General features: G+C 33.0%; 1 protein-coding gene across 1 annotated transcript; it reads right to left on the minus strand.

Moving 5' to 3' along the window:
- Positions 1-1586: 1586 nt before the first annotated feature.
- LOC111054714 lies at positions 1587-27884 on the minus strand. Its single transcript, XM_039431461.1, has 9 exons — positions 27679-27884; positions 20931-21069; positions 18614-18767; positions 17073-17152; positions 12508-12651; positions 11622-11861; positions 8944-9192; positions 7307-7514; positions 1587-5000 (listed from the first exon to the last, which is right to left on the minus strand). Exons 1-9 carry the CDS (start codon positions 27867-27869, stop codon positions 4840-4842), a joined length of 1566 nt encoding a protein of 521 aa, XP_039287395.1. The 5' UTR covers positions 27870-27884; the 3' UTR covers positions 1587-4839.

The raw sequence follows: 27884 nt of genomic DNA on the forward strand, positions 1-27884 counted from the left end.
ATTTTCAGATTCAGGATTGATTAGTTATTGGAGAATTAATACAACTGCATGATATACATAAAGTCAACTCACAACACAATTGGAAGCAATTCAATTCAAAAGTTTTCAAATATTGGCTACATACGAGTACCTACCTTTGTGTGGTAGAGAATGAATTGCTTACCGTACATAACACGTTATTTGAAGATGTTCTAAAACATTGTAGAATAGATACTAACAATAATGCTTGTGTTAACCAGGAAACAAAGCAGTAGGCTGAATTTTTATTAGTGGGCACGCTTTTCAAACTTACTTTGTAAATTAAAATATAATACGGTACCTACATCAAATCAGCCAACTGTAAAGATACATTGATTGCCTTTGATGATCAAGTAATTATTTATCGAATTAATTTATTGATTTTCTGTTTTCTTTGACAATTTTTCAGATTTGTTCTTAGGTTTTAGTTGATTAGCCTGTACTCACTCACTTTAACAGTCAATAGACAAATAAAATATCTGGTTTTGACCATTTAAATATTTTTTTCAAGATGAGCATTTATTTATCCTGTCAAATATTTGTAATAGACACTTTTTCATAATCCAAGGCAAGTCTGGTTGCTCCGTTGAATTTCTAAACAAGATGAAACTGAGAGTTTTTTGCATATCAGCGCATGACTGCAGATGGTCAACGAAAATTCATGCAAAATTACTCCTCCACTGAATAAAGAGTCACTTTACTGTATAACATTACTATACTCACTCTTAATGTATTGAAGCAGTTGAAAGTTTCGTGTAGAATAAAATTGATACTGCATGATAATTGTTTTCGAAATTTGTGTCACTTAAAACTCTGTTAACCTCCGCAAATTATGTTTAAATCACTTCTATCTAGGGTGGAGAAGTGCTGAAATCTCATAAACACGTTCAATAGCGACATTGTCGTGGAAAGCTCCAAAACTTTGGGATCACCCTACACCAGAGGGAGGTCCGGGTCCGGAGACCCTTACTCTGTAACATTTTGAAAATATAACTTCAATTTGGTGCAATTCTACGCAAATACCACTTAAAAACAAACATTCCATTTAAGTTTTTTTTGTGTTCAGGAAACTGATTATCATTTCTATTTTGCCTTGAAAATTTCATTTTCTGGACCCCTCTTTAGTAGTATGGGTATTCCCTCCAAAGACCAAGCGCTTTCTAAGTCAATGTTATGATTCTCCCAAAAACATCTTCGGGATACGCCACTGGCCACTGCTGTTGAATTATATATGATAAAAGATTATAATCGTTAATACGGTAATTATCATGTAATCAACTCCATCCTGGCTCTTTATTCCAGTTACAAGTGACGATTTTATTCATTGATACAATCTTTTATATTTTTCCCACCAATTCAATTTTATTTGAATTTTCTGTAGCTTTTATTACACATGCTTTCAAGTTGATTCTATTATTAGGATTCAATTTATCTTTCATTAAAATTGAGTATGAATAGAATGTGACTAGCGTCAATACCTACTATTACTTAAGTAATACTTAAGTAATAGTAGGTATTGATAGCGTTGAGATGATCGGGCTCAATATGTCATAAATGACGCTCATAAATAATTTTCTTACAGTTTTATTCAAATAATTTTCGTATCAATAGAGAATTCAACAGTCAATATAGTAATAATGTGAATATCAACTATTGTGCTGCTCTAACAATATCTTTGGTGTAATAATACTTACTATTCAAAAACTTTAAACTCTCTATCCAATATTCCCATCATCAAGTAGAGAATAATTCAATCATCAATAAGCAGATGATTCAATAATTATAATAAACGTTAACCATCAATTATTACGTATACATTATTCAATACAAGAATCTTGAATGAACAAACTATTCTATAAATTACGGTATTGTAGCATAAATGCAAGCTTATTCAAAAGGAATGTAAACATATTTTTCTTCATGTGCCATGTCTTATTCTAATGTGTTAAAAATGTTAAATTTTAAGATATGCTGTATTTCACAAAAGAGTTATCAAATTTATTAGTTTAAGTTTTTTGTTAGTTGTTAGATATTATGTTATTGGTTTTTTATTTTTGCTCTAAGCAATGCAATCCTCCAATTAATCCGGTGACATTTAACACAACTTTTTGTATGATTGTGGAATGGCGAATGTGAGTCTAATATTGAAAATTAATGTTGGAAATAACGAATAAAACATAATGGAAAATTGTCCTGGAATGTATTTTTTAAAGAAATCGTACACTATATATTTGAAATACAATAATAATATTATGCAAAGTTATTACATTTTTGAATGCTGTTTTGATTTTAAATAATGCGATATTATCCATTATGGGGGGGGGGTTAGAGAATTATGACAACTCACTCAACTAGATACGAACAGGGCACTGACAGTAGAAAGTTTTATTCATGTATATATTTGGATTTATAAATTTTAAACTAAGAATCACCACCCAACAAAGTTTGTCGTACAAAATGAAATTAGTTTAGGCCTATATCGATCATTTTCCATTTCATGAAACTTGCCGATGATTAATACGAACATAATTTCCGAAAAAAATGTATGTTTTATAAAAGTGTTATTGTGGTTGAATAATTTCAGTAGCTCTTATAGAAGACAAGTGAGTATTTGTGATTGCTCTATGTATATATCGTCGATTAAAATTTTGTGGGTTCATATATTATTTAATGAGATTGAAATAAAATAATTTGTTTTATTTCTAATACAATAAATATTGTCTTTACTACTTTTGTAAATAGAAATAGCAACAGAAAAATTAATTTTCTAATAAACTGAATATATAAAGTGTCAGCAAAAAATGTGGATGAAGGGCTTGTTGAAATTAGATTATATCCAAGCTATGATGAGCAAGTCTGATAGAATATTGAAGGCACCATCGAAATTGTCAGCAATTGAGTATTAGTTGATGGGTGATTCCTTCACCATGAACAATAAGATATGTCATCAAATATAAGGCAGAACATGTTATCAATTCATATTGATGTACTTGATATTTTATAATTTCTTCGAACTCATTTGAAAAGTAAATTCCGTTTTTTATATCGGGAGCACCGAGCAACTAGAAAGATGCCTGATGAGAATAAGAATTCACTAAACACCTAGGCTTTAAAGATTATCCTTTAAACGTGATATTTTTCATAAAGATATTCAACTATATAGGCCTAAGCATCACAATTAGCAGAAGGGTGACAATGTCAATCATTTACAGACGGAATTTTATTACAAAGTTTATATAATATATAAATTCAGAGTTCAGACGAATGACATTATTAATAAAATGTGCATCATAATAGTGCCTTATAAAATGACTATTTTCAAGGAGTACAAGAAGCTGTATTTTGATGAGGAACTTGCATAGGTGAGACATGGAATAATCAATGGGGATGGAATATAATTGATTTGGAATAACATTAAAGGCTCCTAAAGCTCTGTTCACACCAAAGTTATTAACACAATTTTTAATAACTTAATCCTTGTAAATTCTATTAAATTGAACATACTTGTTTGTCAAGCTCCGTTCAATCTAATCGAATCTATAAGTATTAAGTTATTAACATTTTGTTAATAACTTTGGTGTAAACGCACTACGCAGCTTAATAGATAGAGGATAGACAATGGTAGGCTATGCACTTCTACACATTGAATTGAAAATCACAGCATTATAATATCAATGGACAAACACATTTCGCTTTCTCAAGTATTAAACGATTGGACACAATGGAGTAAGACTTATTACAACATCTTATTTTTATGAATTTTAGCAAAGTTTGAAAATCAGTCATTTAATATTCCTTGTTTACAGTGTGAACTGTGAAAAATCACATCACTGTATATAAATTTATTAAAGCATTTCTGTGAACTCTACTCGTCAATCAAACTTGCAACATAACAACATTCAATCAGACTATATGTAGGCCTAACTTCACCATCACTGACCAACATTTCCTTTGGATTATTATTATACTGTGATTGAACATAATAAAATCGGTGATTATAATCATCATTATTGAATTTAAGAAGCATCCACCATATCAAGTTGTATTTAAATGATTTTCCTAAATAAATCCTCGTTTCCAAGGCTTATGAAATTTCTTCTCATCCAAACTCTTTGTCAATCTAAACTATTTTTTAAAGGAAAAAAATTAAATTTAAAATTCAGAATTGTTTGATTCTACATTACATATCTCTTTCGTATTTATTCTCAATTGTGATCAACGATGGATGGATAATATTATGAAGGATGGAGTAGGGGCCTATCACTTTATAATGTGTAGGCTATGTATGAGTATTTATTTATTCTTATGGCTTTTATTGGCAGGAGAGATCCTTTTGGATGTTCTGCCTTGCCGTATTACCCAATGTCATTTCCTATCAACACTCAAGTTTATAGTTTATATATGTATGAGTATGACTTGTAAAGAGTAAGTGTATGAGTATATCATGGGGGCAATCTTAAGTTTGTGCCACGAATCACAAATATTTGTTACAATGATTAATATGAAAACTGGTATCCGAAATTGCTTAAGAGATAATATTAGGAGAAGTAGATTATTCCTAAAATTGGAAGATCATTTATAATCAAATCTAATTTCCACTAATTCTACAGTGTAATAAATCTAAATGGTGAAGTATTTACAATGCGACGAGGAATGGGAAACTAGATGGATAGGATGAATGTGAGCACATTCAAGTGCAAGCTTTGTGCGTGCTTTGGAGGCACGAGTGACATCTACAAGAAAGCTCGTTGGTTATCAAGTGAAGTCTTTTATTTTGGCACGGTGTTGAAGAATTTCGGTCGGATGGCTTGGCAGCTGAAATTATTTCTTCGATCTTGGTTTGTGGACATTCTCTCCGAACCTGGATATGACATTTCCTCTCGGGTGGTAATTGGCCACAACAATAACTTGTCCACTTTCGTCAACTGCTTTGCCGATACCGAGCAGTTCACTCTCACGCCATACCATTTGAGTAAAGTGTCCTGCAAATTGAAACAAGAGAGATCAATTATTTTTATCAATTATATTATATTATCCATCAATGTTAGATGATTTTTAAACCCTATTCTTAATAGTAATAGTAGTAATCAGTATATTTATTTATTTAATCATTCAGAATAACACAACTTACAGAAAAGTACCACAGGCGGTTCCCAAAACCAAAACGGTATACCCAAAACGGTTCCAATTCTAATTTATATAACAGTCCAAATATAGCTGGGTTATGGGTCACTTAACATTCTCCAATTACACACTCAATTTACAATATTCAAAACACACAAAAATCATTTTCAAATTAAAAAAATACCTCTAAATTAAATAAAATTAATCAGAAAATTCCAAACTTATATATTATATGGGTGTCATTGATCTATAAAATTATATATTATTAATTCCCCTCTAAAAAATCACTCATTCAAACTATTTTCGCTTCTATAGAATATGAAAATAAAGACAGGAATATAATAGATATTGTTGAATAATAGCTTCAAGTTGCCAAAAAATGAACCAAAAGGTTCGATTCATCACCTTTGAGAGGTGACTGGAACATGCGATTAAATATTTTGAATGATCCTTCATTGGTAAAATGATCAACATTTTTTACTTTCCTTGCCCTATTATCATAGGTAAGGAAAGTATTGCTTTCCAAAAAAATTGAGGTACCCAAATTTCTAAATTTCTATACGTTTCAAGGTCACCTGAGTCCATAAAAGTAGTTTTTGGGTATTGGTCTGTATGTGTGTGTATGTGTGGTGTGTGTGTGTGTGTGTGTGTGTGTGTGTGTGTGTGTACACGATATCTCATCTCCCAATTAACGGAATGACTTGGAATTTGGAACTTAATGTCCTTACACTATAAGGATCCGACACGAACAATTTCGATCAAATGCAATTCAATATGGCGGCTAAAATGGCGAAAATGTTGTCAAAAACAGGGTTCTTCGCGATTTTCTCGAAAAGGATAAAACGATTTTGATCAAATTTATACCTGAAATTGTCATTAATAATCTCTATCAACTGCCACAAGTCCCATATCTGTAAAAATTTCAGAAGCTCCGCCCCATCTATGCAAAGTTTGATTTTAGATTTTCAATTATCAGGCTTCAGATACAACTTAAACAAAAAAATCCAAGTGGAAAAGATTGAGCATGAAAAACTCTAAAATTAATGTCCAGTAACATTTTCATCTGAAATTTAAAATAAGCTTGAAATTCGAGAAAATGTGATTATTCAATTGCAAACTGTTGGCAACTGTTGATTCTATTAAATCATTCACTATGAAGAGATAGCAGACCTCGTGTGTCTCCAGCGTTATTGTCCTGTCACCAACTGGCTCAGATCTTTCAATAGTAGACTTGAAATGCGCGTGAACACTAGCGTCAGGTGATCAATTTTCATAACGGCAAGGAACGAAAGTTGTGTGAGTGCGCCACACCAGATTTTTCTCCAAATTCTCAAGAGAATAATAATTTTTAAACTGATTATTGTTATTTCATAACTAATCAAATAATATTTTCTTAGAACATTTTTCTAAGCAGTTGACTGAGAATGGGCCTTAAAAATTAGTATTTCTCATTTCATGCTACATCATTGATATCTCAACGAGGTATAGTCAGAATATTTATTTAATTTTCCAATTTAAAGCCTCTTGTAGAGTAGACTGAGTCATAGGCGTAAGTCATACCGGTACTCATTGTGGAGTGGAATAATAGACTACAAACATACTCCTAAGCTCTCTTCCAATAATGCTTCAAAATGTAACTCCTATCACTTCCTCTGAAGGATTTCCCTTTTACTGAATCACCACAGATATACATAAAACTATCTACTATTATTATCACGAAGTAAATAACCAAATGTTTCCTTCTTCTGTGCTACTACCTACTATCAACCTTGAAACAATAAAAGTCATCCATTACCCTTCACAACAATAGGATAAAACTTCTGACATTTTTAATTTATTTAAAAACTTTGTGTTAGTACAACTCATTGGAGCCATTTCAAGTGTAGGCCATTCACACATGAAAATGGCTGTAATGAGTTGAAACTAGTTGTGATTTGATAAAATAATAATGGTACTTGTGACAACTTAGTCATTGTGTTTCAGTAATTTTAGTAGCCCAGTAGAGAAAAGTGAGTCCTATCAACCTTTACGGTATATATTCAGGAATTGTATATGGTGTTCCAGGCTTCAGCAGAAAAAGACTTGAGATTTTTTTAGTCTATGGCTTCAGTCTCTAGTTAAATTTATGATAATGTCGGGAATAATTTTCGACGGATTGACAAACCTGCATCCAATCGGGCCGGTTCCTGGCCATACCAGCTGGAATGGTATTTGTCGGACTCAGCATACCAGCTGCGGCAGGCGTCGGCCGCTGTGACCGGGTCAGATGAACGCATCGCAAACAGATTTTCACCGTAGGGGTTGTTCGGCCTGTGATGGAATGTCCTTGTGCGAGCTAGAGTCTGCGCCCAATCCTGAGCGAAGGCGCTGAGCTGAAATAAAACACCAGTTCCATCATAAACAAGTAACAAAAAAAGTCTTGTTCTATTATAGACTGAAGAACTGAATTCATATCTTACCATAGAATACAGGAATGCATATACTTCCTTTATGATATAACCTATTGACATGAGATATTAATGTTGTTATAGAAAGTTAATTTATTGTCTGTTTTCTTGATTTATATAGTATATTACTATAGTATCTTACCAATAACTTACTGTTTGTTCCCTGAAAAAACCCACCTGTAAATCAGGAGAGCACACTGAAGGCCACAGGAAATTCTACCCCCTGGAACCCTTGAGACCCCCAATTTTTGTGGACACATTTAAATCAGCTTCGCACAAAAATTTAATGGAAAGCGGATAGACGTATTAAGGTTACTGTACAAAAAGACAGTTTTTTCTACAACCATTTCTACAAACATTCTCTATTCATGAGTGAGAACTTCTTCTTTTGAATGAAGTACCTAGCTTAGTCGATACAGTGTACTGATTTGACCTATGTTTTTATAAATGATATTACAATGCAATACATTCATAGAAGAAATATATCAAAATAATTAATTGGAAGGACGTTATGACAAAATTTTGCTAATAAACAAATAATGTAATCCGTGAGAATATTCGCACTGGGAATGACTTTTAGGAAATCGTATCTAATCAAAATCTAGTCATCTAGAAGCGTCCCGTACCGTGAATCTGTCAAGTTTGTATTAGGTCTGAGTGATCATCATAGAAATGACTTTATTAAACTTCCGGTAGTCGTGCCCTACTCAATCACACGAGCAGTCGCGTGTTGTATTTTGTACAACATCCAATTTTCCAAGTGTTATGTACTCTGTTTACTGTCAAAACATATTAATTAATTGAATAATTACTTTTTCCATCTTCTTGGATTATTTTACGCCTATGAACGAACATTTGGATGATTACCATTTCATAGCCCAATAAGGTAGTACATCAAGCGAAGCCATCAATTCTGTTTTATTGGTTCGTTTACAGTCCCCGTATACAGTCTTTCCCTATCTTAAGCACAGCGCGACTTATACACTGTTGCGACTAAATGGCACCTAAAGACTGAACCATTGCTCGGTTGATACTGCAACTCAGTGGAGTGATGGGGGGAAAGTTTTGGAATGCAAAGGTGACTCATTCACTGACACCACCCCATTCAATAGTTTTGTGCAGCAAAAAAACTGACACTGTTGTACTTTTTACAACAGCGCGGCTGCTGAAAGGCTAATTTCCCTAAAAGTACTGATAAAAAAAGTAAAAATATTGTTTCCAATTAAAATTCCGAAAAAATGTTTGAAAATTCAATTAAAAAATATGAAACTTGAGTGAAAAAAGTAATTTAAATGACAATTTCCCTGCAGATTATTTTTTTCTGTCTGAAAACATAGATAGAATACTGCCATACCTGTGCGTTCAATTGCAGCGGCGGAGCTGAGTGTCGAGCTCTGAATTCGTTATGCAGACGTAGAGCCTGGTGCACAAAATTCTCATCCGAGAGCTCTTCTTCATCTTTCAGCTCTTCTTCATCAAACCCACTTGAAATAAAAAAGTATGCTGATAAATACCGTGAGGTACTCACATCAATCAAGAATAATTTCATTTTTACATCTGATATACCTATATGAATGAGAAGTAAGAAATATGTAACAGAACACAAATAATAATATGGAAAAACAGGATTGAATAATTTTCAAAGAATATATGAATGACCTTTTTATAGTTATTGGTTGAGGTCTGGTGACAGAATTAACAATCTGGTCGCATCCAATGAATTCCAGGTCTGTCATATGACTTTCAAAACGACTGTTCTTAAGCAGCCGCGATCAAAAATGGACACAACGTGCCCATCCCAGACATTTAATAAATAGAGAAATAAAATAAATTCAATTTCATTATGATTCTCATCCATCCATTCTGATATCCATCAATATTGAATGAGAAAGGTTAAATGTTTGTTCCTCATCATAGAGCACATGATATTACATTATTATACTCGATTCTACATATCATAATTGATTGAATAATAATATTCTTATGAATAGTGGAGAGATCCTAAATTTGATTGTTTCCAACATAGAGGAAAGAAAGCATAAGAAGATATCCCATGGAATAGCCGATAGTTAACGAGTTCTTTTTCCGGAATCTATATGTGACGCCGGTAGTCTCTCGTCGTACTGTGCCGTTCATATACATTCTAGCCCCGCCAAGACAGTAATAATCGACAGTAATCTTTTCTCTATGGGCCCACTCAGTCGTATTCAATGAAAATAATTGCAATTGCTGTATGTAGGCCTTTTTAAAATTCTATTTTATTAGAGCATTAAGAAGATTCCGTATAAATTCATTAGTGGCCTTTGCGGTTTTTTGCGAAGCCACAAAACATCTTTTCTCTTGGTACCCAATTACTCGGATTTCTTACATGGAATTAGCATGTCTAAAGCGATGTCTTATTGAATTATATAGCTTCCTGTTTTCAATAACGCCAGTGTTTCTGGTTGGGTTGATCGTTTTGGAGCGAATCAAATTGTCGCTGTAACATCGTTCAACTGAACGTAGTCAGGGAGACCGCGGTGACGTCTATTAGCTAGTGAAATTGGCCGTTCACAGCCAATCCTAGACCTTGGAAGACTGACTGCCACAAAAACAATGCAAGCCACTCATTCCCGCTGCACAAACTGCTTTATCGGCTATCAATTCGTTACACCATTGAAAATCTGCTTTTGAAAAAAACTCGAATCACTGCATTCCGTTATCTGTACCACTATGATACTGTCCTCTACTATATCCTCCTCTCAGTCTATATGACTCTCGTAGAGGGGCAGGAAAATTAATCTCTTCTAGCGACAATCTTTGGTGATACTTTTCACTAATTATTGTAGAACGGGTTTTGGAATTATTTCTTATTGGGAATTTTAGGTGACGAGAAAGGAGAAATAGGAAAGAGATACTAACTAATATTAAACGCAATCAAAATTTAACAGGAATCCTGCTAAATCCTGATCTGTATTTCAATAATTTAGAATACGGTATCTTACCTATCTTATCATAAACGTGTTAATCGTTATCAATTAAGTACTCGTTTTACAAAGACCTGCATTATACACTGTTTTACTCACGGTAAGCGGTATTTAATACATTTAATAATTACAGTACCTACTAAAAGGTAACTTATTCTTGATTAAATCAAATCAATTACCTCAGTTGTACTCTGTAATGACTTGAGGTTAAGTATCAAGCTACTAAATCATGGTTTACATTATTAATGTCTAGAAGGTCAGAATGAATATTTAACTCCTAGTCTGAATTTTATATGATTATATAAATTTATTGATGGATTTGAATGAATGTCTATTTCTGAAATTGGGTTGGAAAAGTGTATTATTTACTGTGTCAAGTAGGCTACTGTTGAACTTTTACACTTTCATTTAAAAAGAAATTTTTTCCCATATTAATATTTTATCATTAATGCTAATATTGATGTATTTTAGAGAATATTGTGAAAAAATCTTGAACAATAATTCTAACTGATTTCTTGTAGGTAAAATAAATAATTAGAAGGCCGCCAGGATATCAATACGGATGATGGAAGCTAAGAAGCAACAGCATGTAATTTCCTTCTAAAAATAATAATAATCCATTGAAAGGGAGCCTATTATTATTATTGATTGGGTTCTCAATAATTACATTTATATTTGAAATTTGAAATCATAAGGAGTAAAGAACCTATATTAGAAAGTAAAATTCCATATGCTATCCCATGTATTACGAGATTGAACATAAAACTAAGAAATAATGAGAGATTCAATGGTTTGATCGTTTAATTGCTATTTAGCGATTAACTGAATAAAAGCAAATTGATAGTGCTATAAAATTCAGTAGTACACTCAAATCTTGCTAATATTTTTCAGTGTAGCGCTCTAGAAATCTATAAGTAGCGCTCAAAGAATTCTTTTCGACTATTTTATTAAATAATTGTTAATTTCTTCAAAGTTATAGAGGTGTTCAAGTTATTTAATGACTTTATCTATTTAGATTTTCATTCTGTTGATCATTAGAATACGAAATCGGGACTCATTATTTGACCGAAAGTCGTGAATTTATCGAAGTATTTTTACCTGATTTCAATGTTTTCGGCTCGACTCCGAACGTGTGCTTCTCGATCTCCTTGTACCAATTGTCAACCGGATCATTTCCTTTGACACGCTCCCTTGGATTACTCGACCAGAAAAAGAAAATGTTCTCTCCATACGTGGATTTCGGCCTGTGACATGTGTTCTTCACTTTCGCCAAGTGCTCGGCCCATTCTTGACTGTATTTGCAAAGCTGTTGACAGTGAAATGCCTCTAATTAGTTGGGTTGAAGCACAGAATACAGCAAACTGTATTCTGTAGTTGAAGGAATGGTGATTGTCTTTATATATGTCTTGGAACTTTTCTTCATCAAAATTTGGGAGAAAGACAGTTTTGGACTATGCCTGTAATTGTCTTCTCCCAATCATATTATTATTTTAATGTATAATATGATGATTTATGATTGTCAATGAATGAAACGAAATAAATGAATGGGATGAAATGTTTATTCAACTTGACAAAAAATAACGGTAACCAGAAATAAGGATTAAGGATCTATTTGTCCCTATAGAGGAATTTATTAATCATTAAGATAAAAAACTAACGGTCATCATCCAGGTGGAAATAATAATGCAGTTAGTTTTTGTTTTTGTTAGATTTTGAAAAACATATATGAAATCACTTATAAAAACAACTCATTCAAATACGATTCAAGGGAATAAAATAATCTCCTACATAAATCAACGAAATTCTCCACAGGTGCTTTTACGAATAATATTATATCAAACAAAATGAGATCGAAATATGCAACATTACTCGAACAATTATATAGGCCTTCTTCTCATGCTTCTATAATGGAACGATGGATTGTTTACTTGGTGATGGTCATAGAGCATTACCTTTTTATCGAGCCTCAGTTCTGGAACCCCATGTAGCCTTCGGTATTCATTGTGAGCTTGTAAGCATTCATCGTGAAACTCTTCAAGTTTGCCCACAGTTGCATTCTGCTGACGCTCTTTGAGTCTGGGCGTGTCCAGTCCATTCTGCAACACAGAAGCCATCATAATTGGCTTGATTATTAAGAACTACGTACCGAGAAGAAAAAAGAATACTGGACTAGAGGGAAATTCAAGAACAACAATTTGTTGCTCAAACTACAATTATATTCAAATTGAAAGTTTTACTGTATTTTTGAAATATTTAAAATACTGATTGTATAATTGGATATGATTGTGGAGTGTTCGTTATTATGAAGGAGACTATTACAGTTTGAAACCACAAGGATACAAAAATTGTATCGAAATTAATTGTGTAATAAATATCAATGTACGGCAATGATATACAGTAACAATTTATTGAACCTCCAATGCTTGGTGAAGAATAGGCCTAATGAAGTGTTGTAAATTACTGGCATAGTGAAATTCCAATAAGGTATATTGCATTGAGAGGATAAGATAACTTATTTGGCCTGGAATTAACAAAGATGTCGGCTTGTGATGTACCTAACAAAGAAGGCACAAATTACAGCTTTTCTTTCATTTATCTCTCTCTTTGGTTAACAGCCGTTGATTTTTCATTGATGTCGATCCATGACAGTAGGACACTAATTCACAGGTCAAAACCAGTTCCTAATGAGTCTGACTGAGCCTGTTTGAAAGGATGATCTGAGGGAATTGGACGTGATGAAAAACCTTATAAACCTATAAAAGTCCCATTAAATTATCCAGTAGTTATGTTGACCACGGCCCGTCTTTTGTAGTATATTTTAAAAACGATTTATCATTGTGACAGTGTCAAGGTCGAGGTAGGATTCGTCAGCTTTACTTCACGTAATGGTCAATGGTTTGTTGAGATACATTAAAGAATGGAAATCTTTTGAAACGATAGTATCGTACTTTGTATTGCTATTTTTCACTGAATTACGTAATTAAAATTCATGATTCTTGAGGTTAGATGAAGTTTGAGAATCTTTAATCACTGATTCTTTATACTTGGGCTGGCGCCTGTTTTTTTACTCAATATTTTTTACTCGGTATTTTGTTCAATATATGAATAAATAAGTTTTTTTACTCAATATTTTTTACTCGGTATTTTGTTCAATATATGAATAAATAAGCGAATAAATAGGCTACTGCAAGTGCTAGAAGTTATATCAAGGGTGCCTATTATCACACCCACGAATCCCCCAAAATCCAAAGTACCAGGCCCTCCATAAATTTGGATCCACACAAAAAAGGAAAATCATTATGCTAAATACTTTTTTGGGACCCCCAAAAATTTGCTGTGGCTCATTGACGATGTTTAGACGTAATAATTCTCTTTATACAATTTTCCATCAATATCCCATTTCAAAATTTTGCATTACCGTATTAATTGAGAAGTACTTAATTATAAGATAACAGAGAAAGGTACAATTAGTTTTTAATTTCGCACTGATATAGTTACAATAATAATAAAGCTTTTGGATATCATTTGCTCAATAATTCCGGTTAATGCTTTTAATATTGAAGATCATAAACACTCCAAAAGAATTTCAAAATACAGTGCTGTTGGTAAAGGCCGATTTCAAAGGAAACATGTCATTTTCCTCAATATATTTGGGCTTAGCTGAGATTGGATGAGTACCTACCTAGTATAGACTACTCCTATTTGAAAATTTATAGAGGATAAAAACCAGAAATATTTCTCGAATTACATTCAATATTAAAATTAGTTTTCGATTGGTCAGATGTCAATTTGAAAATAAAGAATATTACCCTAATAAATGGTGCAAATTATTATGTTATCATATTATCAAATCGCTTGAGAATAAGGTGAACCCAATCGATCGTGTGCAATAATAATTATGTTGTTATAAAGATATAAGTGCATTTCGAAACTATGTGTAATATGGAGTGTTTTTATAGATAAAAATAGCTTCTGATTTGTCCAATGGAAGATAACCGAAAATAATTATCCAAGTAAATTAGGCCAATTAAGTATTTTTCTCAATTTAAATTCTAGTCAAGTGGTTGAAAAAAGAAAATTTCCATATAATTATGAGTTGTTATTGACCGTGGAAGGCATTGTTGTGTTGACTGTCGCTTAATGATACCTTAAAGAAGAGATGCATGCACTAGAAATACATTTACGCTATTAAATCGACTATAATGGGAGTGCCCAATCACTTAGGGAAGGCACGCCCTGAGCATATTGCGCAGAGCTAAGACGTAAGTATCGCATCAAGATCAGATAAAGATTTCAGTAAATTAATCTACTCTTAACTTTAATAACTCCTCCCAGGTTGCATTCAAGAAATTGGATCAGCCTTCTGGTTAAGGTCTGGTGTCAGATTTCATGTAGTAGGTTTGTATTGATGATTTGATAGCCTGTGTGGTGAGGTAGATGTTCAGTGGAAATCTGAAGTCTGATCTATCTTACAAATCGCGATAATGGTTTGAAATTTAATTTTTCATGTTTCGGGATTAAAACTTCTCACTTATTGAAGAACTCAACGTAGTTTCCAGATTTATTTGCTGTGAAAAGTATTGAGATTCTGATGTCTTATCGTATTTCACCAATGTCTGATCTCTTATCAATCAGTGCAATAGGCCTACTGTAAGGGATAAACAGCGAAATAATAATGGACAATTTCTGTGGTTTCCATTCATCCTCTCTATAGAAACTGGAATGATTGAGTTTTCTATATTATAAGCAAAGTAAATTCAAACTAATTGAAAATGACGGTAAATCATGATAAAAAATTCAAAATATCAAAAAAACAATCTCCATTAGAATTTCTTCAGAATATAGAATCATTACGATCATTTGTCACTAAGAAGTAAACTGCAGAGTCAAATCTCTACAAAGCTCTACTATAGTGACTTTTTCAACGTAAACCTCATTAATAGATCTACTTCATCAAGCAGAATGTATCATCACAGACAATTCATTTAGAATAGTAAAATACATTGTTGGTGCGTAAATTATTATTATCCATTTATTTTGTGAGATGGAATATGAATAAAATGCCAATCAATATAAAATAATATTGTAAAATTGCAGTATTGAAGATGAAGTTCCTTTCTAATTGACCATTACAATTCTCTATAAACTTCTTCACCAATGAAGTATTACTCAATATTAAGTGAGAGGAGGAGAATAAATTGAATCTGGTAATAAACAGTTGAAGCCGTATTGTTTCAGGTCATGAGGGGAGGGAGTGTCTAGGAGCCGTTCTCTGTACCTAGTATACTGGCCCTACAACAGTGGGAAGGCTTCTCAGTTCTGTTCCATTCATCAGAAGGGTAGAGCAACGCTCAAGGAAATTGAATCCAATTTCAAGCATGCAACATGATTAACTGATCAAATTAAGGGAGTACCACGTGTCAATACAATCACTTCAAGCACTCTTTGTTGTTGGGTTGCCTACCTACCTTTATCGATAGAATCATCATTATCATTTTGAAAAGGATAGAGATGATATTTTTGTAAATAAAAAATTAAAACTACCCTGAGAACCTCATTCTTCATTCCAGTTGGATTTGTGAGTGCAGAGCGTCAACAACATTGAATGCCGTATTCGAAATGAGCTTCAAACCTCACATTCAAGTTCATTTAAATTAATTTCATTCATTTGATTTTCATTTAAATCAAAATTCGTTTGAAATTTGATAAAGATTTCATCAATCTATTCATAACAGTTTTATTCAATTATGCCACTTTTAATTCATGATTTATATATTGATGCTCTTGGTAAAGTTTTCACCTATATACTAGTGACCAACTAGTAATAAGTTTCACATAATAACAATTAAATAGTATCAATAATGAAAGTATATGTAAGTTGTTGAACAACTCCAATAGATCTCAATTTTTCCAGTTATGTAGGCATTATAGTGATTACGTTACTGTACTGTACTTTATATCATGAAAATTTCATTATTGAAATTTGGGTTATATATTTTTCTGAGCTTTTTCCTACTCAGGTGGGGTCGGCGTTTCGGGTCAGACGGTTCCAGGAGTCTCGGTCGTGGGCTTCGTTTGGTGTTAGTCCCTTCTCTGCAAGATCTTGATCGATACAATTCTCTTATTTCTTCCTAGGTCTTCCCCTCTTCCTAGTGCCTCCGACATCTTAGTGGTCGATCTTTTTTCCCCACATCACTTTCCTCATTTTTACAGTGAATCGTCCTCCCTTCTCTCTACATGTCCGTACCACCGCAGTATTTTCCCTTGTATTTTCTTTGATATTTCTGTAACCTTTATTCTATTGGGTTATATCATATTCACATTAATTGATTCCAAAAATATTCGTATTGATTTCATATATTCATCATTATGTTCAAATGTTCAAAGAATTGTTTATAAAGTTTAATTTCTCATTTTTAAGGTATATTATCTATGGTAATAGGTATAGTATAATGTATGTATGATAATGTGTAATGATATGTATGTATATAGGTATGGGTATAATAATAGATCTTACCTTTGATCCATTTCTGCTCATCCTCAGAGAGCCTCCCAGACTTTCTGATGATTTCTTTGGGGTGGACATGCCACTGGTTTCTTGAAAACAAACACAACACAGTAGTTGTAGATATTCTATAGAATTATGTAAGAAATTACTCGCCTCCTCACCTATTTTACTCATTCCTCACAGCAATCATATAAATGAGTTAGAATTGGATCTGTAAATGTAGATATGCATATAGAATCGTGAGGAATATTGAGAAAATGATAAGGAATGAAAGTTGAACAATAATGTGAAATCACTGCATTATTTCAATTTGTGATCTCCATCCATAGAAATAACACGTTATCGTAATGATAGGAAGTGGACTGTTAATGGAATTGAAAGGAAAATTATTTGAAATAGAATAGATTCCAATTCAAATCTCACCGGCATTCTCGGCCAGTTTTCTAGAAAGCACTTATACTAGCCTACTGAGGTAAAGGTTACCGGGCTGCACTTGGCAAGTTTCTTTAATATAATAGAATCACGAAGTTGATGGCAGCATAACTTAATACTTCATATTTATCGTGTCGGAACGAGCTAAGAATGTTTCAGCTCTGGGAAGCGGTGAATTAGATTTCAGTGATATTTTAAGATTGGATTACGGTTCCTTGCTTCTCGGTTCAGATGATGGGGATAATTTAGATCTAATGCCAGTTGCAACTGAATTTCGTGGTTTTGAGAAGCATATTATTCTTATTATGTTAGAGCTCGCTTTTGTGTGGTTATCGGTCTCATTTTAGGATTCCAATGGGTAAAAATAGTAGTCTACTACACCGTCTTCTCAATCTAGTGTCAGAAGAATGAAGCTTTCATTTCAGAAGAGTATGATTGATTATACGATTTCTTCAGCCTTGAAGTTTTTGGAACTTCCGAGAAGAGAAGGTATCGTATATAGTAAGGTGAGAAGAAAACATTATTTAGAAGATGAGAGAGAAGCTATGAAAGTGAAGAAAGTTTTATTTGAGCAAAGGAAAGAATGAAAAAAAGAAGCTGCAGGAATAGTATTATCAGAAGAAGGAACAAATAAAAAATGTAATGATAGAAGAACTTAGTTTGTTATAAATACAAGTTAATAGTTGGAACGTTGAGAGAAAAAAGAGTAAGAGGATCAATCACTGTAAAATGGAAAGGATATCTTCAAATGGAATTTTTATCACTCTACGTTATTTTGTTATATCATTTCAATAAATGATTCAATCTTACAACCCAATATGAAGCAATCTGTGAAAACTGAAAACAAAGATTGACTTGTGATGTAATGTGATCTGAAGACCGAAAAATAGTCTTCATAGAACTCATGTTTTCAATTTCTCTACTTCTTGTTCTTAATTGAAATATCTCTTTTTCATTTTTCAAATTAGTTCAACCATGATAACATTTTAAAATCTGAATTCTTCTAATTTGAAGTATAAAATTAATGTCAACTGAAATCCTTTAAGGAGATTGAAACGCATTTTAAACTCATAAATATGAAAAAGCAAAAATAAAAAATTGTATCAAAAGTAACTCACTTTTGACAGGAGTTCTTGGTGTTGATGATGCTTTCCACTCGTTTTCTGCACCTTCGTCGTTGTCTTTCTTTGGCAGAGTTACTTTTCTGAGAACTTTGTTGTTGCCGTCAAATGTTTGCACCGTTGTTCGTGTAACTGTTTTGAGCTTTGGTGTCTGGAAAAAACGAATACAATTTTATACTTTCTGAACTCATTCTGGAAATTGTTAGTCATCTTTATCCATCTTCGTCCATCTCTTTTTATCTCTTAATCTGCATTGTGCTAGTCATACTTGAAATTTCTCATAACCTAGGTTTAGTAGAAGAAATTGTCATCTTATAAACATATTGCTCTTCTATTACTTGAAGTATATCATATGACTCTCTAAGAAAGTTCTCCTCCAGATGATATTATTCATTGTGCACCAGTATAATGAGGAGGGCCAATGAATGAAAACCTTATAGACTACTGTATTTGGAATTGGTTCGGAAAGAATTATTGGTATTTTGAGAGATTTATATCGTAGAAACCACTATTATTATTATTTGTTGTTACTTTATAATATTGTGCTAAATCAAGTATTTTTGAATCACAAAATAAGTATTGGATAAAGATTTCACAGTATCGTAATTCGTACAAGTGATTGGTAATAGAAACCACAAAGCCTAGCAACTGCCTCAAGTCTCTGAGATATTTTTCAATTACTGAAAAATGTCCAAGAGGGTCCTGTAAATCAAATTCAGTTTACTTTCAATGTAGAAAAATAACCATAAGTTACTATTCTGAAGGAGGAGGAGTAAACTTTTTGTGGCAACTTTGACCTAGATCAATAACGGACGGAATTTTTTAAATAAATTATGCTACTCCAGTCAACTGGTAAACGCTGGTGTCATCATGGGGCTATTCCAGGAAAACATGGTGTGATGATTTCAGTGCAATTGCATTACTTTTGAAAGATGAAGCTGAGACGAGTGTCATCACCAGCAGAGAGGAAAGGATCATGCGAAACGTCCAAGGAGCATGCAGCGGGGTATGGAAGAGAATGCGGAGGCAATTTATACGGGTCATTAATTTCGAACATTCAGGGTACAGTCCAAGTCGCCGCCGTATCATTGAATGCCGAATGAGGTGAGCCAGATGAATGATGATGATGGTGATGATGCGGCTGATGATGATAACACGCACCAGTAGCTTTGGTGACCCGTAGACCATCACTTCTACTCTGGTTGCGATTCCCAACAAATATCGAGATTCACAATCAGCTAGTATCATCATCATCTTCATCATCATCATCATCATCATCATCATCATCATCATCATCATTATCATCAGGTCACCATCACCAGTCATGGACGACGAATAAAGTACCCTTGACACCTTACTCTTCTCACTTAACGTCAATCATTGTGTAACAAAACAAGTCAGTTCAATATCTGGATCAAAATTTTGAAGATATTTATAACTCAGGCGCTTTTATATACAGTTCTTGCAATACCAACCAAAAGTTTTGTGAACACTTCTTCACTAAGATAATACGAATCCATCACGAATCGCGATGCAAATACTTCTGATTTTCAGGTATATAATCTTCTCTTACAATTGAAGGAATATGACTGCATATAAGGATATCTATGTGGATATCGTAACTTGGTGGTACATGAATTACCTATCATCTTCTACTGAAGCCAATGTTTTCTCAAATAAACAACATTATTGAAAGGAGAAGGTCTTCCGACCCTTCATATTTTGAATTTGTGTCTGCCGTATTCTCCAGGAAAGTTTGGAATTCGAAAATGAAATTCACCATTTCCGATTCACAATATTTTGATGATGACCAGCGGATTGTGACAGACTATTGTATTCTCCCTCCATGATACAGCAGCTATTGATCTATACATAGCCATTCAAAGAAATCATATAATATAGTGCAGTAATCGTAAAACATCGACTACTATGTAATAATGAGAAGTTTGGGAAAGTCACACCCAGTTTAGCTGCTTTCAATCACACTACCATACAAGCAATTCAATATGTTGAGAAATTATGTCTTAGAACATCATGTAATGTAATCAATACAGTATTGCGTTAGTGAAATGATATAAGTTGATGCTCACTCGGAACGGAGTGGTTTTAGCTCATTTGATTTGAGATTAGAAGAGCAGATTTAAGGTTATTATTAGAACAGAAAAAAATTCATTTTGTTAGTTAATACTTTCATGAAGTTCTCATGGAATTTTTCAATAGCTTGTGGAACAGAGAGCTCTAGTTGCTATGAAAAATTCAGCAGCCTGCTTTTGACGGGAAATAGAAAATGGAACACAAATAAAAGATATCTTACCTCTCCTTCTTTTCCAGATGCAAAAGTTCTCTGTTCGGTTTTTCTGACCATAATCAACTTGTTCGCCGGTTGGAAGTCATGACCATGAGACGGTGATAGACTTGCGATTCGGTTCATGTCCATAGACGTGACAGGATATCTGCGAAAATACAAGAGCTGTAATTACTATGGCTAACAGTATCAATTTTCACTGTATTTGAAGACACCGGTTTGTGTAAAGATTTGAAAAGAAGGATTCGTGTTTCGTGAGAATTTTTACAGTATAGTTAGTGTATTTTTATTGAATTTGTTTTCAATCACTTGATAATTGCATAATGGCCGAAACATGTCGTAAATAAACAATTTTAAAAAATGATACTTGGATTTTTATTTGTATTATTACAGAATAGTGTTCTCTTATACAATAGTGGCAGGTTTTTTGGAATCTGTAATCTGTTGTAGCTGATAACGAATTGAGATGGATGATCAGAAATAATGGAAATGATTAATGACAAGGCAAATGAAAACGATTCTAGTGAAAAACCTAAGGCACTAAAAAAAGATTTCAGAGAATTTAAGAGAGCCGGAAAACTAATTCTAGGAAAATCCAAAAAAACATTAGCCAAGAAGAAAACGAAATAGAAGAAAAAATATGTGGAGAATAATAGGAAAAGGAAGGGAGAAATCAGAATTTTTTAATGTGAACAGAATAGTCTTTTGATACCAGAACAACAATAGTCATATGAGAAAAAGAGTGAGGGATAAGTACAGCAATTGTCATGTTAAGAGAAATAAAAAATAGAATGAAACAGAATATGTAATAAATTGCAAAACCAATTCTCAACTGCTGTTTTCACCAGTTAAAATATTTTATCACTGGAATGTCATTGAAATTTTGAGATAGTGGACCTATCCAATTCAATAAGGGATCTAATTGGATCGGTTCAAGAGATTATAGATTACCGGAACTGAAATATGAGAAAACATCATAATTATAGTAGTTATGATAACTATATAATAAAGTCAAATAAAATATAGTAGAACTATCAATAATTAAGAATTATATAAGTGGTTGGTGGTGATTTTAGAGCTACCGTACTAATTACAAAAAACATGTAAGGCATTGTTGAGAATTAAGATACTTTTTTGGAGAGTTCTTTTCATTCTCTAGAAAAACCAAGACTTGGAGCAATAACTTTAAGAAGAACAATAACTCTAATGCATTTTCTAGTCCTCTCTCAAAATTTAAAAATATTTGACACTGAGTAAAATCAATGAGATACCTAACGACACGTGAAAACTTGTTTTTTGAATACTGAATCACCTAATAATTATTTACCCTACTGTTGAAAATAATCTTTATGGAAATATCGTGCTTTGAATCAAAGGTTTAAATCAAGTTAGATAGTCAAGACTTATAGATGGATAAAAAATAATTATAACGAGAGAATAACAAATAGCTTATGATTTGAATACCGATCTGAATCGCCTCAGGCCTGGAATTGATTGCACTTTGATTACAAATTGCTGGCTCTTGACTTCATGGATTCGGAAAATGATACAAAACACTCAATAGAATCATTTTTTATAATTTTGCATTTAGGAAATTTGCATTTTGAACTTTGCCTGGAGAAAGAATCACATAAACAACATTGCTATTCCACATTATGATACGTCATGCTGAGTATATTATAACTGTGAGATGACGTTATAATTATTTATTGTGGATAATTTATTCCTCTCTAGCATGAAACTGAATAAATATTACTAGTATAATCAGTGTTCACGTTCGAATAGAGATCGCTGGATCGTTGGAGTAACATTCCAATGACAATAATTGTAATAGTTTTAAATAAAAATGAGGATAATTTGTATCATAGCAGGCTTTTTCCAGTATGTGATCATGCTTTTGAGGCTCATTATCAAGATATGCTTTTTAGTATCTGATTGTCGTCGCTTATTACCGTAATGACCTCTAAATGAATTTAATTGCTGATTTACAAGCGAGTGATTGTTGAGTTAATTAGCATGGATGGATGGAAGGAGAGAAATTATTTCTACACACGCTATGATATCAAACAGTCAAATATGAACAATGATAGTGGGATGGATTATGATCATGATAGTAGATTCCAAAGTAGACACAGAAACAAGCTTTTTCAATATAATAATCAAACACTAGAGCTGAGTTCCAGGTTAACAATAGACAAAGCTGGGATATCCACTACCTTCCAACCTGATAGACCCTCCCCATATTTTCGAAAAATTCGGCATATAACCTCCCCCCTTACGAAAAAAAGTCTGTCAGTAGGTAGTCGTTTTAAACACTGCTGACCTTTTTCTAGCCCCCCCACAAGATTTATTTTGAGGGAAAAAATTTCACAGATGCAGTCTGCGTCAAAGCCCCTGTGGGCATCTCTCGAGAGAGTATCCAAAATAGATCATTTCAACCAGTTTTCTCATCAGTATATCCTGATAATTTTGTATGATTATCAGTTCTCTCCTAAATAAAATTAATCTTGAATCTAAATCTCTACTATTAGTCCAGTCAACGAAAGATTATAGAGGGAAAAGTTTGGAACACAATTTTCAACTCCACAGCTCTTTTAAGGATAGTAAGAGGATTAACATATCAAAAGTCATCACCCCTACCCCCTGTGCTTGGAGGGTGGGGGTGGTTTGAAAGTACCATTTTTCCATTGTTCGCATATATCTAGGAAACGATGCATCTTATGAACATTCGTATTCTGTGCAAAATTTAAGCTTACAAAATTACCAACAAGTTGTGTCTTCTACATTTTTTCCATATCTCTCATAGTTGATCTCTCAAGTGATGCATTTTCGAAAAAACTAGTTTTTCTTTCATTTATTTGCTCTTTCAAGTCTTATAACTTTTCAACAATTGATAAAACAAGAATGTGCTAATTAGGAGATTGTATAACATTAAATTATCTTCCATTTCATGTATAATTCGACTATTTCACGCATTCCCATACGACTGTTGCAGCAGTTTTAGTTTTGAGTGTCTTTGTTTGGTAGGAAGTTTAGAAACACCCCCTGTGTTTAGTTTCCCAGACGTTCCAATAGGTACTCACGATAGGTGAGGACTTTTGATATGTTAATCCTCTTACTATCCTTAAAAGAGCTGTGGGGTTGAAAATTGTGTTCCAAACTTTTCCCTCTATACCTTTATTTGAGCATTAGTTGGCTGGACTATATTGAAATGGGAGGATTTTGGTTTCTCATAAGAGTCTGCGAACAATTGGAATTTTCAAATAATTCATTGCAAATTAAAGTTTGTTCAAAGTCAAGGAACTAGAAGAAAATCCATACGTTGAAACTCGCATGAAATTCGATAATACTTCAGGCAAGCTCAAGCTCCACAAGAATTCAATCAAATTGAATGCAGACTCCTGGTAATAGAGTATGACTGAAGCGGAATTTTTTCAAAATAATAAATTTAAATTGTTAAGAACTCCATTCATCCATACATTGAGAGCAAAGTGTATAAATCAACTCTTCACAATCCAAATTGAAATCATGTTCACATGATATACATTTGCAAATTGATAATCACCAGAAACAGTAATAAATTATTGCTGATTGCTGATAAACTGATGGTTCTATGACTTGATATCGTTTTACTGATCAATTCAATTCAATTCAATTCAATTCAATTCAATCCAAAAAATTATTTTCTTTTGACAGTAGGCTACCAATACACAGTGTTTACCAACTCCCTACCAATTCTCTATCAATACCAATACCAATGTTCCTGGGTGAAAAACGTATCTAAATATAATAATTAAATTGTCCGGAAGTCTTCAGTTACTCACACAGCGGCCATTTTGCTTTTTTCACTTCTTATTTTTTCCTAAATAATGGTTAAACATATGTCATTGAAACTTGGCACAGTAATTTATATTAACTAGACGAAACTACAAAAAAATGATGATAATTTTTCAAATTCATAAAACAAAATGGCGGTCATTAAAAATGTTGTTTATTAAATAACTCAGAAACCGTTGGTTTTACAAAAAACTCTACAAGAATAACTTCTTTTAGTAAATTTGATTGCCTATCGATTGCCATAAAATTCTTCAATATTGGACCAATAATAACTAAAGATATGGCAGCTTTAGTGGCTGGTGACCCACTTTTAGAGTGTTATTTAACGTTATTTTATTGTTTGAAATGCGCTAAAATCGCTTACCATTAACATGCAATACAAATAGAGATTTTTGCATCATTGAGGCGACTCTATCAGCATGCTTTCAGTGGTCACCTATCACTAAGGCTGCCATATCTCAGTTGATATTGGTCCAATCTTAACAACTCTGTTACCAATCAATAGGCAATTAAATTTACTAAAAAAAGTTATTATTGTAATTTCATTGTAAAACCAACGGTTTCTGAGTTATTTAAGAAACAAAATTTTAAATGGCCGCCATTCCGTTTTATGAATTTGAAAAATTATCATAATTTTTTTGTAGCTTTGTCTAGTTGTTATAAATGACTGTGCTAAGTTTCAATTTCGTATGTTTCAACTATTATTTAGAAAAAAATAAGAAGTGAAAAAAGCAAAATGGCCGCTGTGTGAGTAACTGAAGACTTCCAGACAATTTGAATACCTATGATATCTAGATATGTTTTTTACCCAGGAACAATGCCCTAGAGCCTAGAGTATTGGTAGGCAGTTCGTAAATACTCTGTATAATAATTTTTTAAGTAGGCCAAGTTAATCCTTCACAAAAATCCAATATGATCAATGGGAAAATGCATCCCCGCAAGGTCTATTAATTTTAGATCCGTAATCTAGTAGACATAACATTTAACGATGGATATTATTAAAATCAGGAGTATTTGGATATCATTCAAATGAATTAGAATATATTAAAGTTACATAATAGAAGATAAATATTAATTTGAACTGGATAACTCAAGTTATATAATGCTCATGAAATACGCAGCAAAATGTTACTTACATGTTGCTTTTCATAGAATGCAATTTGGATAAACTGTACACACCTTGATAAGCTCGACAGCATGGTTATTGTTCCATTCACACACTGCACAACATAACACTGAAATTAGCACATGGATGATCCGCCAACCTATCAAACACACTGACAACTGTCAAATAATAACCAAGTAATGAGCGGCAGCTTGTGTTTGTTCTAGGCACGTCCTTGAGCTAATAATACAAGTTCACCTGAAAACTTTGTGTAAGATATGGCGTAACCTGAAAGTGATAGCTTATCTTTGCAAAAAATCAGCAGAGATTGCCCAACGCGGTTGAAGTATGATCTATTGGAATTATAAAGATCTTGGATTGATTAGGATAAAAAGCGTGAGCAATTCAAGAAATTATTGTCACGTTTACGATGATCTGATTTAGAAATTTCTGATAACCGGTGTTTAGGAGTAGTATTTTGAGAAATGAATATTGTAAGATTTGCATTTGCATTGGATTGCAGAATTCGAAGGATTGATAAGCATGAGATTGATTTCTATGAGGGAGGATAAACAATGAGAGGTTTCAAGGCATTGAACAATAAAAATATACGATACAATTTTTCTCTTATAGTGAAGATTTATATTATGATGCGAGTGTTCGTAACTTTACGATGTATTTTAAGAATATAATTTAAAATTAATCTATTCCTGCACTCAATCCTAGTTCAATGAGCTAAAATATATCCAGTAATAGAAGAAGATTTTTCGCAGAAACTTTTATTTTTGACAAGATATTCGATAGGCTATTTTGAACCATCGAACCTTAGTAGGTTCTAGTTTGGATACATTTTCAAATTTCATCAACCATCATTTCTCCATTCACTAGTTTTCGGGACAGAATTATTTGCTTCACGTGCAATTTGCAAAACTATTTACTTCTACTATTGCTGTTCTAATCAAATTCACACAAGAATTGGTGCTATAATAATTATGATATAGGCATATCTATCATATCAGGAGTAGAAACCTTTTGAACCGGGCCTTGTAATGATTGCTTCACAGCAATTTAAAAATAACTCTAGTCATTGGATAATTAATTAATATACTTAAAGTATATATATTTTGATTGAAATATATTATCAATATAATATATTAGTGTATAATCAATCTAGAAGTGACTCAGTACACCAATATTCACTTTACGCGTTCATAGGAGTACAGTAGACTTGTAATTAATAGTCCCACATTAATAGATTAATAATAGATCATTCCTTGCACTAGATCATTCCGTGAAACAAATAACTTTCTTCATACACAGTCAATCACTGAGCTGCAAATGAAAATGAAATGGGCTGCTTAATGAATGAGCTTGCAAATAGAAAAATATTTCACATTTTACATCTCTAAACCAGTGAAAAGAAAAAGGGCAAAATATTAGGTTGGAATAGTTTGCTAAGCAGAGACTTGATGTGAAAGAAATCTTTAAAAGTAACAAAGCATAATAGAAGTAATCAAATAAAAAAAGACACAGAGAAGGATAATAAACCACACCTTATACAGTAAAAATTATCATATTTCATATTACCAATATAGCTAAATCAACTAAAAAAGCCTGTATAAGAAGGTTTCAATATATCAATCAAGCATGAAGATTTTCCAAAAGATATTACCACCCCAACTTGCAATATATTTGATCTTGAAACCTGCAAAAGTACCCTTTATGAACAACTGGAGGTCTACTCTGAGTTTTTCAATTGCACGCACTGATCCACGAATTCACCGAAGAATAATTGACACGCCGGTAGTTGTTTACCTCTCCACGGCAGGGCAAGAACTGAAGACGTTCTCTAGGCGTTTTGACGAGCGTTGTTCTCTTTGCCCGATTCCAACAGCGGCGTTTCTCTGTGCAGTAACTCTCTGTCGTACCACTGTATACTGTATCTCAAGGCACTGTATTTCTCTGTAGTGAATGTTCAGGTGCTCAGAGCTCAGAAGAGAACGCATCACAGTCGGTGACGC

The sequence above is a fragment of the Nilaparvata lugens genome, chromosome 6, assembly GCF_014356525.2.
Source record: "Nilaparvata lugens isolate BPH chromosome 6, ASM1435652v1, whole genome shotgun sequence".
In the NCBI taxonomy this organism is placed as follows: Eukaryota; Metazoa; Arthropoda; class Insecta; order Hemiptera; family Delphacidae; genus Nilaparvata; species Nilaparvata lugens.

What these genes read in the sequence shown, in the direction of transcription:
- LOC111054714 (XM_039431461.1), bottom strand. Translation starts at nt 27,869, where the DNA reads ATGCGTTCTCTTCTGAGCTCTGAGCACCTGAACATTCACTACAGAGAA. An exon ending in CATCTGGAAAAGAAGGAGAG is followed by an intron (nt 18,768 to 20,930) that starts GTAAGATATCTT and finishes CGTTTTTTCCAG; the next exon opens with ACACCAAAGCTCAAAACAGT. An exon ending in CGCTGCAATTGAACGCACAG is followed by an intron (nt 7,515 to 8,943) that starts GTATGGCAGTAT and finishes GTTTTATTTCAG; the next exon opens with CTCAGCGCCTTCGCTCAGGA.